Source organism: Anomaloglossus baeobatrachus, chromosome 5 (genome assembly GCF_048569485.1).
Source record: "Anomaloglossus baeobatrachus isolate aAnoBae1 chromosome 5, aAnoBae1.hap1, whole genome shotgun sequence".
Taxonomy (NCBI): Eukaryota; Metazoa; Chordata; class Amphibia; order Anura; family Aromobatidae; genus Anomaloglossus; species Anomaloglossus baeobatrachus.
Genome location: NC_134357.1, coordinates 87,790,134 through 87,807,276, shown reverse-complemented (window position 1 = coordinate 87,807,276; position 17,143 = coordinate 87,790,134). Strand labels below are relative to the sequence as shown.

At 48.8% G+C, this 17,143-nt stretch overlaps 1 protein-coding gene across 1 annotated transcript in view; it reads right to left on the bottom strand.

The window, feature by feature from the left end:
* Positions 1–16,303, bottom strand: part of TMEM26 (transmembrane protein 26) — a 121,057-nt gene extending 104,754 nt beyond the window's left edge. The window contains exon 1 of the mRNA XM_075352342.1: positions 15,903–16,303. Coding sequence (XP_075208457.1) covers positions 15,903–16,093 — 191 coding nt within the window. The 5' untranslated portion in view covers positions 16,094–16,303. The remainder of the gene's footprint in view (positions 1–15,902) is intronic.
* Positions 16,304–17,143: the final 840 nt, after the last annotated feature.

Genomic DNA, 17,143 nt, shown 5'->3' with positions numbered 1-17,143 from the left:
CTTGTGACTGGTGTGGAGGGCACAGTGGATGAGGATGCGCAGGAGGAGGAGGAGGCTGAAGAGCATGACATTCCGGAGCTGTAGAGTGTGGGTGAAACACTGACTGAGGTAGGGCCTGCAAACCTTGGTGTGGGAAGGACGTGTTCCGTCCCTCGCTCAGACTGGGTCCCAGCTTCCACAATATTAACCCAGTGTGCCGTCAACGAGATGTAGCGGCCTTGCCCACAAGCACTTGTCCACGTGTCTGTGGTTAGGTGGACTTTGGGTGAAACAGCGTTGTTCAGGGCACGTGTGATGTTTTGTGACACGTGGTTATGCAACGCGGGGACGGCACACCGGGAGAAATAGTGGCGGCTGGGGACCGAGTAACGTGGGACAGCTGCCGCCATCAGGTCACGGAATGCTTCTGTCTCCACCAGCCTAAAAGGCAACATTTCCAGCGCAAGCAGTCGCGAAATGTTAGCATTTAGAACTGTGGCATGTGGGGTGTTGGCAGTGTATTTGCGCCTGCGTTCAAAGGTTTGCTCAATGGATAACTGAACGCTGCGCTGGGACAAGGACGTGCTTGATGATGGTGTTCTTTCTGCGTAGGCAACTGCAGGTGCAGGAGTGGAGGAGGCTTGTTCGCAGGCAGCATGGACAGAGGATTGGCTCGCATGCACAACCAGCGAAGACGTAGCAGTGACATCAGCAAGCACTGCTCCTCGACTCTGTTGTACTTCCCACAAAGTCGGGTGCTTGGCTGACATGTGCCTGATCATGCTGGTGGTGGTCAGGCTGCTAGTTTTGGTACCCCTGCTGATGCTGGCACGGCAGGTGTTGCAAATGGCCTTTTTTGAATCATCTGGATCCAACTTAAAAAACTGCCAGACTCGTGAAGACCTAACATTTGTACAGGCACCTTGTGTCGTCGTGTTGTTACGGGGAACGGTTGCCTGACTTCTGCCTGGGGCCACCACCCTGCTTCTTACTGCCTGTTGTGATGCTACGCCTCCCTCCCCCTGTGCACTGCTGTCCTCGCTCTGCATATCCTCCTGCCAGGTTGGGTCAGTTACTGGATCATCCACCACGTCGTCTTCCTCTTCCGCACCCTGCTCCTCCTCCTGACTTGCTGACAATTGTGTCTCATCATCGTCCACCACTTGTTGAGACACGTTGCCAACTTCGTGAGAACGTGGCTGCTCAAATATTTGGCTATCTGTACAGACGATCTCCTCATGACCCACTTCAATATGAGCTGGCGAGAGGCCAGAATGTGTGAATGGAAACGTGAACAGCTCTTCCGAGTGTCCAAGTGTGGGATCATTAATGTCCGAGGAGGACGTGTACTCAGCCTGGTGGTAGGAAGGAGGATCAGGTTCAGAAATGTGCGGTGCAGTATCACGGCTACTGACACTTGACCGTGTGGAAGACAGAGTGTTTGTGGTGGTGCCAATCTGACTGGAAGCATTATCCGCTATCCAACTAACAACCTGTTGACACTGGTCTTGGTTCAAGAGCGGTGTACTGCTGCGGTCCCCAAGAATTTGGGACAGGACGTGCGAGCGACTAGATGTGGCCCTTTGTTGTGGCGAAATTAGAGCTTGCCCACGACCTCGGCCTCTGCCTGCACCACCATCACGTCCACTTCCTTGTTCCTTGCCAATGCCCTTGCGCATTTTGCAATGCTGTGCACTGCTGACGTGTATATTCACTACTTGTGCGTTATATCAAAGTTTCTGGAAATTGCACACAAGTGCACCTGTACGCTGCCACCAACAGGCACACACGTGCGGTTTTAAAAACCAAGCACGGACGCAATAATAACCTAACACAGGTTTTAGGAGCAAAAATTAAGAACTCTGACACTATCAGCCACTGCTGACTGACGTGTATTATACACTACACTTGTGCGTTATATAATAGTTTGGTAAACGCACACCAGTGCACCTGTACGCTGCCACCAACAGGCACACACGTGCGGTTTTAAAAACCAAGCACGGACGCAATAATAACCTAACACAGGTTTTAGGAGCAAAAATTAAGAACTCTGACACTATCAGCCACTGCTGACTGACGTGTATTATACACTACACTTGTGCGTTATATAATAGTTTGGTAAACGCACACCAGTGCACCTGTACGCTGCCACCAACAGGCACACACGTGCGGTTTTAAAAACCAAGCACGGACGCAATAATAACCTAACACAGGTTTTAGGAGCAAAAATTAAGAACTCTGACACTATCAGCCACTGCTGACTGACGTGTATTATACACTACACTTGTGCGTTATATAATAGTTTGGTAAACGCACACCAGTGCACCTGTACGCTGCCACCAACAGGCACACACGTGCGGTTTTAAAAACCAAGCACGGACGCAATAATAACCTAACACAGGTTTTAGGAGCAAAAATTAAGAACTCTGACACTATCAGCCACTGCTGACTGACGTGTATTATACACTACACTTGTGCGTTATATAATAGTTTGGTAAACGCACACCAGTGCACCTGTACGCTGCCACCAACAGGCACACACGTGCGGTTTTAAAAACCAAGCACGGACGCAATAATAACCTAACACAGGTTTTAGGAGCAAAAATTAAGAACTCTGACACTATCAGCCACTGCTGACTGACGTGTATTATACACTACACTTGTGCGTTATATAATAGTTTGGTAAACGCACACCAGTGCACCTGTACGCTGCCACCAACAGGCACACACGTGCGGTTTTAAAAACCAAGCACGGACGCAATAATAACCTAACACAGGTTTTAGGAGCAAAAATTAAGAACTCTGACACTATCAGCCACTGCAGACTGACGTGTATTATACACTACACTTGTGCGTTATATAATAGTTTGGTAAACGCACACCAGTGCACCTGTACGCTGCCACCAACAGGCACACACGTGCGGTTTTAAAAACCAAGCACGGACGCAATAATAACCTAACACAGGTTTTAGGAGCAAAAATTAAGAACTCTGACACTATCAGCCACTGCTGACTGACGTGTATTATACACTACACTTGTGCGTTATATAATAGTTTGGTAAACGCACACCAGTGCACCTGTACGCTGCCACCAACAGGCACACACGTGCGGTTTTAAAAACCAAGCACGGACGCAATAATAACCTAACACAGGTTTTAGGAGCAAAAATTAAGAACTCTGACACTATCAGCCACTGCTGACTGACGTGTATTATACACTACACTTGTGCGTTATATAATAGTTTGGTAAACGCACACCAGTGCACCTGTACGCTGCCACCAACAGGCACACACGTGCGGTTTTAAAAACCAAGCACGGACGCAATAATAACCTAACACAGGTTTTAGGAGCAAAAATTAAGAACTCTGACACTATCAGCCACTGCTGACTGACGTGTATTATACACTACACTTGTGCGTTATATAATAGTTTGGTAAACGCACACCAGTGCACCTGTACGCTGCCACCAACAGGCACACACGTGCGGTTTTAAAAACCAAGCACGGACGCAATAATAACCTAACACAGGTTTTAGGAGCAAAAATTAAGAACTCTGACACTATCAGCCACTGCTGACTGACGTGTATTATACACTACACTTGTGCGTTATATAATAGTTTGGTAAACGCACACCAGTGCACCTGTACGCTGCCACCAACAGGCACACACGTGCGGTTTTAAAAACCAAGCACGGACGCAATAATAACCTAACAGGTTTTTTTGGGGAGCGACAATTACAGTACAGACAAGTCAGACACTATCTGGACTGTTTTACACTGTGTACACCAGCCCCAGATATGAAGGCTGGTATACGGTCACCACTACCCTGCCTGCCTGCCTGCCTGTATACTGCTACAATAGTCCTGACAAGGACTCTTTTGGTCACTAGCCTGTATTCAGACCTGGCTATACCCTGCCTGTATATAGCAACAATAGTCCTGAGAAGGACTCTGCTACTGTACTCCGACCTGGCTATACCCTGCCTGCCTGTATACAACTAGAATAGTCCTGAGAAGGACTTTTGGTCACACTGTTTGCAGCCCTGCAACTGAAAAAGCTATAAAGGGCCGCAAAGCTTTCCCTGAATCAGCGACACTCTCCCTACACTCACTGTCAGAATAGCTGTGAGCAGAGCACAGCGCGCCGGCCGATATAAAGGCTCGGTGACGCTGTGCAGGCCGGCCAATCACTGCAATTCCACAACTAACAGGGCTGTGGCATTGCAGTGGTCTGCCAGCCAATCCCTGCATGAGGGCTGGCTCTCAAAAGAGCGCCAACATGCAGAAATGAAGACCACGAGTACAGCACGAGTATCGCGAGATTACTCGGTCCCCGCCGAGCAGCCCGAGTACAGTGATACTCGTGCGAGTACCGAGTAGTGACAAGCATGCTCGCTCATCACTAATCTCTATGTCTGCGGGTCTAGCTAAATGTGGAAATGGGAAGAGCTGATGAAGGATGATAACACACATTATCCTTCTTTGGTAATTACAAGTGTCTTGAAGAATGAAAGAAAATTCTTTTTTTTTCTTGTGTGAAGCTGAAAGAACAATTAAGATGAAGTCAATCTACATATGGTAGGAGAGCGCTGCGGATAATTCTGCTGTTATTTATGTATATGATATATGTATTCCCATCTACTGCTTAGTAGCATGACTAAATGCTATATAATGGATGGACTGATAAGGACTTCTGGGCTTAACGTCTTATACTTTGTGCAACATTTATGAATGTATACAGCATGCTTTCAAAGCATTAAGTTATTTTTAGAAGGGGGGATTGTAAAAACAACCTACAGAAAGAGAAGTAAGTTACATTAGCAATCTGCACAGGAAGTTATTATTGAAATTATAGACAGCAATGCATGACGACAGGTGATAGCAGTTTTAGGCTGTGTTCACATGCTGCATTCGGGGCTAACTGCAGGGGTTAATGAGCATATGACTTTGCAGGTAATATCTTCCAGCTATATCATGGGATTTTCCTCTAAAATTCAGCAAGTGATATGTTATAATTTCACCTATTACGTGGTTTATTCATCAACATGTTGAACATATGTACAAATAAATTTACCTGTTACCTATCAAAGAGATATCTACTTCATAGTGTGTAACCATCAATCCATTGAGTTTTGATGTTACAGTCTTTCAGGCACTGGCGGACAAAGTGAGAAGAGGGCCCTTGTGCAAGAATAGTATATGGGCATTTAGCAGCCCAAAAGCTCTTCGAAATACACAATTACACCTGTTGTCGAAGTAGAAATGGGCGCCCTTATCTCTTGGGCCCATGTTCGGCCGCACAGGTTTCACCAATTATATGTCTGCCCCGGTATTAGGGATAAAAGGAAGTCATGGGATCACTATTTTTCCTATAGGCAAGAGTTCCACCAGACTTGTATGATATTTAAAGAGGATAACTCTGTTTCAGTTGGAAATGGGTCTTCTGATTAAATACAATATTGATATATGATATAAATATCCAATAGATATAAGTCCAACCTCTGTCACTTAGACCTATGTTGAAAATGGGGTTCCCATGACCCCAACAACACATGGTGAGCGGGCTAAGAGTACATGGTCACAATCCCTATTCTCTCCATTTACATCAAAAGGAGTTCTAATGGAGATACAAAAAACACCTCGTTATGATCGGGTCACTTGCACCCTATAAAGCAGGGCTCACCAACCATTACCTTGAGAGCCACATTCAGCTCTGAGAGATGGTTGTGAGCCACATCAAGACTCCTTTTGAGTACTCACATTCAGCTCCTGCCCCCTAGAAGAATAGTAACATCCAGAGCTGCCATTACCAGTATTTTGCCAACCAAAGATTTCCAAAAGAAATCATGCTGAGGCAGTATACTTTCATCCAGAGATTACCACCTTACCCTCATAGATAACCTTGCATCATGCACTCCAACCACACTACCACATCAAGCACTCCCACCTGTCAGGGCCAGGTGGACGGGCAGACCCAGGAGGTGGATCCACTGGGCCGAACTCCTAGATGGTGGTAAGGGGTCCGGTAGCTGGAGCACTATAGGCAGCAGAACAGTCCGTGCACAGGAGTATAACGGAGAAGTCCCTGGGACTACGGAGTCACTGGTGGTAGTCCGGGTGACGCAGCTCAGGTTCGGAAGCCGAGAAGATGTCAGGCGGGGTCCGGAACCTTTGGAGCGAGATGACAGGTCACCGCAGGGATCCGAGATGGTATGGACTGTCAGGATGGCAGATGGACTGCGTTCGGGGTTCGGGATTCGGTCTGGACCGGATGGCGAGGCAGGCACGGCTCTACAAGAGAGATAGGTGAGTATATACACATATACACCAGGAGACCTGACTCCTAGCTTAAGAAACACGAAGATCAGGCCCCGCCCCCTTGGACATAAACCCCCTTTATACCCTGTACCTGTTTTGCATCATTTCCTGTTAATGGACGCTGGCCCTTTAAGAAAGGGTCAATGACCGCGCGCGCGCCCTAATGCGCATGCGCGCGGCCCGAGTGCCAGAAGCCAGAGCAGGAAGCTGCGAGGAGGAAGCAGCAGGGCCAGGATGGGGCTGTGAAGCCAACGGACGCCGGGTGCGGGGACCAGGACGCTGGGGACGCGCTGGCAAGGGGTGCTGGAGAGCGGGGAGCGGCGGTGACCGGACCAAGGAACCGGGAAGCGAGACGGGGGACCCGGGGAGCGTGACAGGTGAGCCGGAGGGCAGCACAGGGGACCCGGGGAGCGTGACAGTACCCCACCCCCACGCCCCCCTCCCCGCAACCGGGACAGGAAGGCACGGATCAGCGGAGTACCCACATTCTCCCGGGGCTCCCAGGACCTATCCTCAGGACCATACCCTGCCCAGTCCACCAGGAAGAACTGTCGACCCCGTACGGTCTTCATGGCCACGATATCCCTTACCGCATAGATGTCGTCATCGGCTATAGGAGGAGGAGCCGAACTGGCAGCAGCGGAGAAGGGACCCAGGACAACCGGCTTGAGCAGGGAGACGTGGAATGAGTTGGGTATCCTCATCGTGGCCGGGAGCTGTAGCTTGTAGGAGACCTCATTGATCTTGTTGAGGACTTTAAACGGCCCGATGTAGCGAGGACCCAGCTTGTAGGATGGTATCTTCAATCGGACGTACTTGGATGCAAGCCAGACTAGATCTCCAGGAGAGAAACACGGAGGATCCAGACGTCTCTTGTCTGCGTGTCTTTTCATCCGCAGGGAAGCACGCCCAAGGGACGCCTTGACAGAGTCCCAAATGGTTGCAAAGTCACGGGCTACAGTATCAGCAGCAGGGACATCCGAAGAAGATGATACAGGCAATGGGACGGAGGGCTGAAGTCCGTAAACGACATGGAAGGGAGAGCTGGAGGAGGACTCACTGACGTGGTGGTTATGGGAGAATTCAGCCCAAGGAAGAAGCGTGGACCAGTCGTCGTGATGGGCGTTGACATAGTGACGTAAGAAAGAGGTCAGTATTTGATTGACCCTCTCCACTTGGCCATTAGACTGAGGATGGTATGCAGATGAAAAGTCCAGAGTCACTCCCAGATGGTTGCAGAGAGCCCTCCAGAAGCGGGAGGTGAACTGAGTTCCTCTATCGGATACGATGTGAGATGGAAAGCCATGCAAGCGGAAGATGTGATGTATGTAGGCGTCCGCGAGTTCCTGAGCAGAGGGCAATCCAGCCATAGGGACGAAATGAGCCATTTTAGAGAATCGATCCACCACGACCCATATGACTGTGTGTCCGGAGGACAATGGCAAGTCTGTAATAAAATCCATCGCTATGTGTTGCCACGGAACTGAAGGTATCGGCAGAGGCAGAAGACGGCCATATGGCAGGTGTTTGGGCGTCTTGTTCCTGGCACAAGAGGAGCAGGCAGAGACAAAAGCAGCGACGTCCGTGCGAAGGGATGGCCACCAGTAATGGCGTACAATCGCACCCCATGTTCTCTTCTGACCAGCATGACCGGCTGTTTTCGAGGCATGACCCCAGTGTAACACTTTTTGCCTGTCTGTCTCAGAGACATAGGTCTTCCCGGGCGGTATGTGGGCCAGGGTGACAGGGGCCACCGGAATGATTTTGCTAGGACAGATGATGGGTTGGGTAGTCTCCTCCTCCTGCTCCATGGGCATGAAAGACCTGGACAAGGCATCAGCGCGTACATTCTTGTCCGCGGGTCAGAAATGGAGCTGGAAATCAAACCTGGCAAAGAATAAGGACCACCTGGCTTGCCGTGGGTTCAGTTGCTGAGCAGACCGCAGGTATTCCAGGTTCTTGTGGTCCGTGTAAATGATAACGGGGTACACTGCTCCTTCCAGAAGGTAGCGCCATTCCTCCAGAGCCAGTTTGACTGCCAAGAGCTCTCGGTCACCGATGATGTAGTTGCGTTCAGGCGCTGAGAAGCTCTTGGAGAAGAATCCGCAAGTCACCATCTTCCCGGAGGAGGATTTCTGCATGAGCACTGCTCCGGCTCCTGAGGAGGAGGCATCCACCTCCAAGGTGAACTGGCGGTTTAACTCCGGACGGTGAAGTACAGGAGAGGAGGCAAATGCCCGCTTCAGCGAGCCAAACGCGGCGTCGGCCGCAGGTGACCAGTCCTTTGGATTAGCCTCCTTCTTGGTCAAAGCGGAGAGAGGAGCAGTCAGAGCCGAGAAATGAGGGATGAACTGGCGGTAGTAGTTGGCGAATCCCAGGAAGCGTTGGATTGCCTTCAGTCCAGAAGGAGGAGGCCAGTTGAGAATGGAGGAGACCTTCTTTGGATCCATCTGCAGTCCGGTATCAGAGATGATGTACCCCAGGAAGGGGAGAGAAGACTGCTCAAAGACACACTTCTCATACTTCGCGTACAGACGATTCTCTCTCAGTCTTTGTAGAACCAGCTGCACGTTCTCTCTGTGGGTCTGGAGGTCCGGAGAGAAGACAAGGATGTCATCCAGATATACTACCACACAGAGGTAAAGAAGGTCCCGGAAGACGTCGTTCACCAGTTCTTGAAAGACGGCTGGGGCGTTACACAGGCCGAAGGGCATCACGCAGTATTCATAGTGCCCATCGCGAGTGTTGAACGCGGTCTTCCATTCGTCCCCAGAGCGGATGCGGACCAGATTGTAAGCACCCCGAAGATCCAGCTTGGTGAACACACGAGCTCCTCTAAGCCGGTCAAACAATTCAGGGATGAGCGGCAGAGGGTACTTGTTTTTTACGGTGATTTGATTCAAACCCCGGTAGTCTATGCATGGGCGTAAGTCGCCCTCTTTCTTCTTGACAAAGAAGAAACCTGCTCCAGCAGGAGAGGAGGATCTCCGGATGAATCCCCTTGCCAGGCTCTCTGTGATGTAAGTAGATATGGCCCTTGTTTCGGCTGGAGACAATGGATATATCCGTCCTCGAGGTGGTGTAGTTCCAGGGAGCAGGTCGATGGCACAATCGTAGGGACGATGTGGCGGAAGTACCTCGGATTCCTTTTTATCAAAGACGTCTGCAAAGGACCAATAGGCCGAGGGCAGCCCCGGTAGGTTCTCTGGAACCGGAGGTCGTCGGATGGGTTGTATGGTCTTCAGGCACTTCTCATGGCACGAAGAGCCCCATCGGGTGATTTCGCCAGTGCCCCAGCTGACTGATGGTTCGTGTGTCCGCAACCAGGGAAGTCCCAGCAGGATTTGATGGGACATGTGTGGGAGGACGTAGAGAGCGATGTTCTCGGTGTGCAGGGCACCGATACGCAGTTCCACCGGCTTGGTGATCCAGGAGATGGTGTCAGAGAGGGGTCTCCCATCCACAGAGGCAATCACGAGGGGCTTGTCAAGTGGAGTAACAGGCACCTGGTACTTGTCCACCGTGGCCTGCTGGATGAAATTGTCTGCTGCCCCGGAATCGAGGTATGCCTCAGCCGTGAACCGCGTCTCTCCCGTTGTCACTTGCACAGTCCATGTAACCGGGTCTGAGAGAGTCCCAGCACCTAGGGTGGCCTCTCCTACCAACCCTAGGCTTTGGAGTTTCCCGGCCTCTCAGGACAGGAGTGTAGCAGGTGTGTGTCCTCTCCGCAGTAAAAGCAGAGGCCCTTGGCGAGCCGCTCAGCTCTACGTTGTTCAGACTGCCGCACTCTGTCGATCTGCATGGGCTCGTGGAGGGGGACCCCAGCTGTCGAAGACTGAAGTACGGCGGGCTTCTGCGGAGGAGAGGAATGCCGTACCAGTCGTCTCTCACGGGACACTTCCTTGGATCGCTCCTGAAAGCGGATGTCCACTCGAGTCGCTAGGGTAATCAGGGCATCCAGGGTGGTCGGTACGTCACGACCCGCCAGCTCATCTTTAATTCGCCCCGAGAGTCCTTCCCAGAAGGCGGCGGTTAGGGCCTCGTTGTTCCACCCGAGTTCCGAAGCCAAGGTGCGAAACCGGATTGCGTATTGGCCCACCGTCAGAGTCCCCTGACGCAGCCGGAGAAGAGACGAAGCAGACGCGGAGGCGCGTCCGGGCTCATCAAAGGTGCCACGGAATGCCTGCAGGAAGTCCTGGATGTTCGTGGTCACAGGATCCCCCTTCTCCCACAAGGGGTTCATCCACGCCAGTGCCTCACCCTCTAGATGGGACATGATGAAGGCGACCTTGGCTTGATCAGAGGCAAACAAATGCGGCAGCTGCGTGAAATGGAGGGAGCATTGGTTTAAGAATCCCCTGCAGGTCTTGGGGTCTCCGGCGTACCGGGGTGGTGAGGCCAAACGAAGTCTGGAAGTATCTGAAGAAGTCGCCACGGGAGCTGGAGCCGTGGCTTGACTAGTGGAGGCCCGGGATGCTGAAGACGTGACTGCCGCTTGTAGCGTGTTCAGGCGGGCGTCCACAGAAGACATAAATTGCAGCATGCGGGTCTGAGTCTCACGCTGGCGTTGGAGTTCCTCCTGTACGGCTGCTAGTGCTGCAGCGGGATCCATGGCCTGATCTTACTGTCAGGGCCAGGTGGACGGGCAGACCCAGGAGGTGGATCCACTGGGCCGAACTCCTAGATGGTGGTAAGGGGTCCGGTAGCTGGAGCACTATAGGCAGCAGAACAGTCCGTGCACAGGAGTATAACGGAGAAGTCCCTGGGACTACGGAGTCACTGGTGGTAGTCTGGGTGAGGCAGCTCAGGTTCGGAAGCCGAGAAGATGTCAGGCGGGGTCCGGAACCTTTGGAGCGAGATGACAGGTCACCGCAGGGATCCGAGATGGTACGGACTGTCAGGATGGCAGATGGACTGCGTTCGGGGTTCGGGATTCGGTCTGGACCGGATGGCGAGGCAGGCACGGCTCTACAAGAGAGATAGGTGAGTATATACACATATACACCAGGAGACCTGACTCCTAGCTTAAGAAACACGAAGATCAGGCCCCGCCCCCTTGGACATAAACCCCCTTTATACCCTGTACCTGTTTTGCATCATTTCCTGTTAATGGACGCTGGCCCTTTAAGAAAGGGTCAATGACCGCGCGCGCGCCCTAATGCGCATGCGCGCGGCCCGAGTGCCAGAAGCCAGAGCAGGAAGCTGCGAGGAGGAAGCAGCAGGGCCAGGATGGGGCTGTGAAGCCAACGGACGCCGGGTGCGGGGACCAGGACGCTGGGGACGCGCTGGCAAGGGGTGCTGGAGAGCGGGGAGCGGCGGTGACCGGACCAAGGAACCGGGAAGCGAGACGGGGGACCCGGGGAGCGTGACAGGTGAGCCGGAGGGCAGCACAGGGGACCCGGGGAGCGTGACACCACCACACTGTAACATCAAGCACTCCCACTACATGATCACATCAAGCACTCCCACCACACTGTCACATCAAGCACTCCCACTACATGATCACATCAAGCACTCCCACCACACTGTCACATCAAGCACTCCTACCACACTGTCACATCAAGCACTCCCACCACACTGTCACATCAAGCACTCCTACCACACTGTCACATCAAGCACTCCCACCACACTGTAACATCAAGCACTCCCACTACATGATCACATCAAGCACTCCCACCACACTGTCACATCAAGCACTCCCACCACACTGTCACATCAAGCACTCCCACCACATGATCACATCAAGCACTCCTACCACACTGTCACATCAAGCACTCCCACCACACTGTCACATCAAGCACTCCCACCACACTATCACATCATGCACTCCCACCACACTATCACATCAAGCACTTCCACCACACTATCACATCAAGCACTCCCACCACACTGTCACATCAAGCACTCCCACCACACTGTCACATCAAGCACTCCCACCACATGATCACATCAAGCACTCCCACCACACTGTCACATCAAGCACTCCCACCACACTGTCACATCAAGCACTCCCACCACACTGTCACATCAAGCACTCCCACCAAACTATCACATCAAGCACTCCCACCACACTATCACATCAAGCACTCCCACCACACTGTCACATCAAGCACTCCCACCACACTGTCACATCAAGCACTCCCACTACACTGTCACATCAAGCACTCCCACCACATGATCACATCAAGCACTCCCACTACACTGTCACATCAAGCACTCCCACCACACTGTCACATCAAGCACTCCCACCACACTGTCGCATCAAGCACTCCCACCACATGATCACATCAAGCACTCCCACCACACTATCACATCAAGCACTTCCACCACACTGTCACATCAAGCACTCCCACCACACTGTCACATCAAGCACTCCCACCACATGATCACATCAAGCACTCCCACCACACTGTCGCATCAAGCACTCTGACCACATAATCACATCAAGCACTACCACCAAACTGTCACATCAAGCACTCCCACCACACTATCACATCAAGCACTTCCACCACACTATCACATCAAGCCCTTCCACCACACTATCACATCAAGCACTCCCACCACACTATCACATCAAGCACTCCCACCACACTATCACATCAAGCACTCCCACCACACTATCACATCAAGCACTCCCACTACATGATCACATCAAGCACTCCGATCACACTATCACATCAAGCACTCCGATCACACTATCACATCAAGCACTCCCACCACACTATGACATCAAGCACTCTGACCACATAATCACATCAAGCACTACGATCACACTATCACATCAAGCACTCCGATCACACTATCACATCAAGCACTCTGACCACATAATCACATCAAGCACTCCCACCACTATCACATCAAGCACTCCCACCACACTATGACATCCAGTTTCAAGCATCTTCTCTGACATGTAGTATCATCTATTTCCAGCTTACCATGCTTAATTTATCTCTATACATCCAAGGGCAGTATTTGCAAATCCAGATCTGCTCTTCTGTGGAGGGCCACTCACAAAAGACAGCATCAGAACACCTGCTTTTATAATTGTTTGCTAGACCTGGTACAAACACACTAAGCTGGCAGACAGCCACGAGCCACACATCATGAGAACGCGGACTGACTGTGTCTCCCGAGCTAATAGATTGGTGACCCCTGCTATAAAGCTATGCCACTGCAAGTTGTACTTAACACTAGAGAAAACCGTAAACAAAGAAATTAATTTTAGTTATTTGAATATATGAGTGCATCTGTCCAAAAAGTGAATGTCAATGATTTATAATTATCTACAATGTGACATGGTGGCGACGTGACACTACAGCTGTGATTTATAAAACCGATGTAAAATAGTCAGAAAGACACATAAGATGAATAGAAGCATTGTAATTTCTCTTGGCTGTGAAACTGCACACAATGCTGGAGCTGAACAGAAAATAAATGACTTACTACTAAAATTATAAAAATATACTTGTGGTCAGTGCAAATTCTGAACATGTTGTTTTTAAAGATATGGAATAAGCTGGTATTTGTTGCAAGCAGTGTCACTCAGCACTTTCCTATATTAACGTGACTGTACGGTCCTCAGCCAAGCAGGCTCCAACTATTCATCTACTCAAGTGTGTCACGGTATGGTACTCCGCGAGACAGAGGTCCTTTTGAGCCACTTTCATTGAGTAAGCCTTAAGAAAGCCCCATAAACTGTGGTGAACTGCTACTAACAGAAGTTTATAAAGTATGATCCAAAAACTTCAGAAACTAGCAGGGCAGATGCCTAAGAACCTGTGCACCATGGGGTTCAAAAAAGCCACCAGACTTATCCGGGGTATTTTCAAAGAAGGTTTTGGGAGAATCCCCAAATAATTATAAGCCTAGCTTGCTCACAGAGCCATGACTGTCCCAAAATAAATTGAACACACTGCTTTTCTGTTGATATTCATGTGAATAAACACATGACTCTTTTTCATGTCTCAGATCTCTAAACTAAACATTATTTTATTTACATTGCATATTACTTACTCCTCACCCATAATAAACCATTATAATGTCAGCAGGATAATTGGTCAGGTACTTGCCCAAACACATACAATTTTTCCCGTAAAGCATATCCATCCTATTTTTCCTGGAGCATAGTCTAGAATCAAGCTATTTCTGGAGCATAGTCTAGAACATTTCATGCAGACCACAAGAAGCAACTTAAACAGGATCTGTCACCTTTTCTGTAAATACTTGGATTCCCTGTGGAGAAACAAGAAACTTTTCCCATAACCTCTGTGCTGTATAGCTCCTCTGTTATTCCTTCTGAATTGATTTTAATAAATTGACAAGTAGGAGTTGCCTTACCTCTTGTCAAAAGGGTGAGTCTCTCCATCCGTAGTGAGCACGGAGATTGAATAATCTCAGAATGTGCAGAAACGCCCTCCAAAATCTTAACACCCAAGTGTCAATTGTTTGTAAACTTCTAAGAGGAATTACAAAGGAATAAAGGCCCAGTCACACACAACGACTTACCAGTGATCCCGACAACTATATGTCCTGATAAGGATCGCTGGTAAGTCGCTGGGAGGTCGCAGGTGAGATGTCACACAGTCAGACCTTACCAACGACTCAGTAACAATACAGATCGCAGTAGCAACCTGTATAACGATCTCAGCAGTCACTGTGACCCTGTCCCACAGCATCAAACACAGTAATGCGTCCTGCTCAGCAGGATATCGCCTTTGAAGAAAATGGTCCGGACCACTCTGCAACGACCGGCGATCTCACAGCAAGGACCTGATCGCTGGTAGGTGTCACACATAACGAGATCGCTGGCGAGATCGTTGCTGCATCACAGAAACTACACAGCAACAATCTCGTTAGTGATCTCGTTGTGTGTGACGGGGCCTTAACACAACATAGAGTTCTATGAAAAAGTGATCTAGAATTGGGATGCTATGCAAAATACAATTAGATTTTAGGAGAGATGACTCTTTAAATGAAAAAAAAAAAAATTCTGTCTTTGTACCATGAGGAAGATTTGCTCATATAAACTGCCAAGAATTGTATATACATTATTAATGTGGTTGCTATACTATAATGTTATGTGAGAATACATTTCATCTCACACAGTAGCATCAGACCTAAATTTGTCAATTAACGTTTAAAGGATACATTATTTGTACTTCCTACTACATTAACGTAATAGATTCCTCTACAGTCCAATGCAAACAATACATTGTGCCAAGCAATAAACCATCTCTTCCATATCTGATAACACTGCATGTGGTGCTGTACGGTATTTTGCATTTATATAGATACGCCATACATTTAGATAATTTTATAAACTTACTACAAGTATACTTTAAGAAGTATTTATAAAATTACTCCAAGTTAACTTTAAGAGGTAGAGGTCATGTTGGACTCTGGATCAGTTCCATTCATTTCGGAAAGCTCCTCAATGGCAGCATCATTGTTAGTACACTCTGATAATTGATCATTAGACAGTAGCATTTGCAAATCCACAAAGATGTCATGACAACATGATACAAAAGACGGAAAGGTATTAGTGGATCTGATTAGAAGAAAATGCACCAAAGACGATGGAAATAATAAAAAGTTTCGAGACTCACCATTTAAGTCCCTTTCCTTTCTTAAGTTTTAGAGTCAGCACCATCTCAACACACAGTAAAAGGTTGACAAGAGCCAGCAGCCAGTACATATTATCATTTTTTAGAACAGTAACTCTCCAAACTCCAACTACAGAGTGAAGCATGAATAGGAGTCTTGTCAGAACTGCATTTAGGATGACTTTAAGTTCCATGATCCTAAAGCTTGTCCCTTTGTAAATCCTACAAAGTATCTCCTTCTTCTGCCTATCCAGTGAAATCTTCAGAGGACAGGAAAGTTGCTCCGTAGATATGTGATGTGTTTCTGTGCAGATGCTCTTTCCTCCCTTACAACAAAGAAGCCTATAGCAGCTCTTAAACCGCCCCTCCTCCAGACTTCCTGAACTTATTCGTCTGCTGAACTTGTCCCGAGCTGAGCAGTTTATAGGGAGAAAAAACTGAGAGTGAGCCTACGACAGTTATTGGTAATTATACACCTCCTTCAATTTCAGTAGATGACACTTCTGAACAGGATAGGGTTTATTTTTCAATTTCTAAGATATCTAAACTTTAGAATTTATCTTTAACTTTTTGGGTACCATATGATGAAATGTTAGGTTTGTTCACAAATTATTTAACTTCAGCGGTAAATATCATGGGCTTATAAATGTTATGCTCCTCGAAATAAAGTTGTAATATTATACATAATAGTGATATAAAATCTGAAATTTCTTAACATACCATAAAGAATAATGTCATGTAATGATTTCATCAGGATTATACACAAAATATGTTATTGAAGAGGGTTTCAGAAGATACTATAAAAGGAAAAATGCACACAATAGACACAATGTCATTCTTCTTCCGGAGATGCTAGGGTTCTCTTCTCAGCGTCCGTGCACCAGATCATGATTCTGGGTGAATCGGATTCTCACTGTGTTCTCCCGTTTCCGCAAAGATAAATTCACATGCTGCGGCTTGGGAAGCAGTGCCACATGTAAGTTTAAGCTGCTTCTAAAAGAAGCAGAGTGGGCAGGTGATTTCTACACATACCATCCACCATACTTTCACTGTACAATGCAGCGTTTTGGACACAGCGAAAACACACTGCTTCCTAATCTTAAAGTGATTGAAGAGAGTTTCTTACATATCTACAGGATAGTAAGGCTACTTTACACACTGCGATATCGGTCCCGATATCGCTAGTGTGGGTACCCGCCCCCATCTGTTGCGCGACACGGGCAAATCGCTGCCCGTGCCGCACA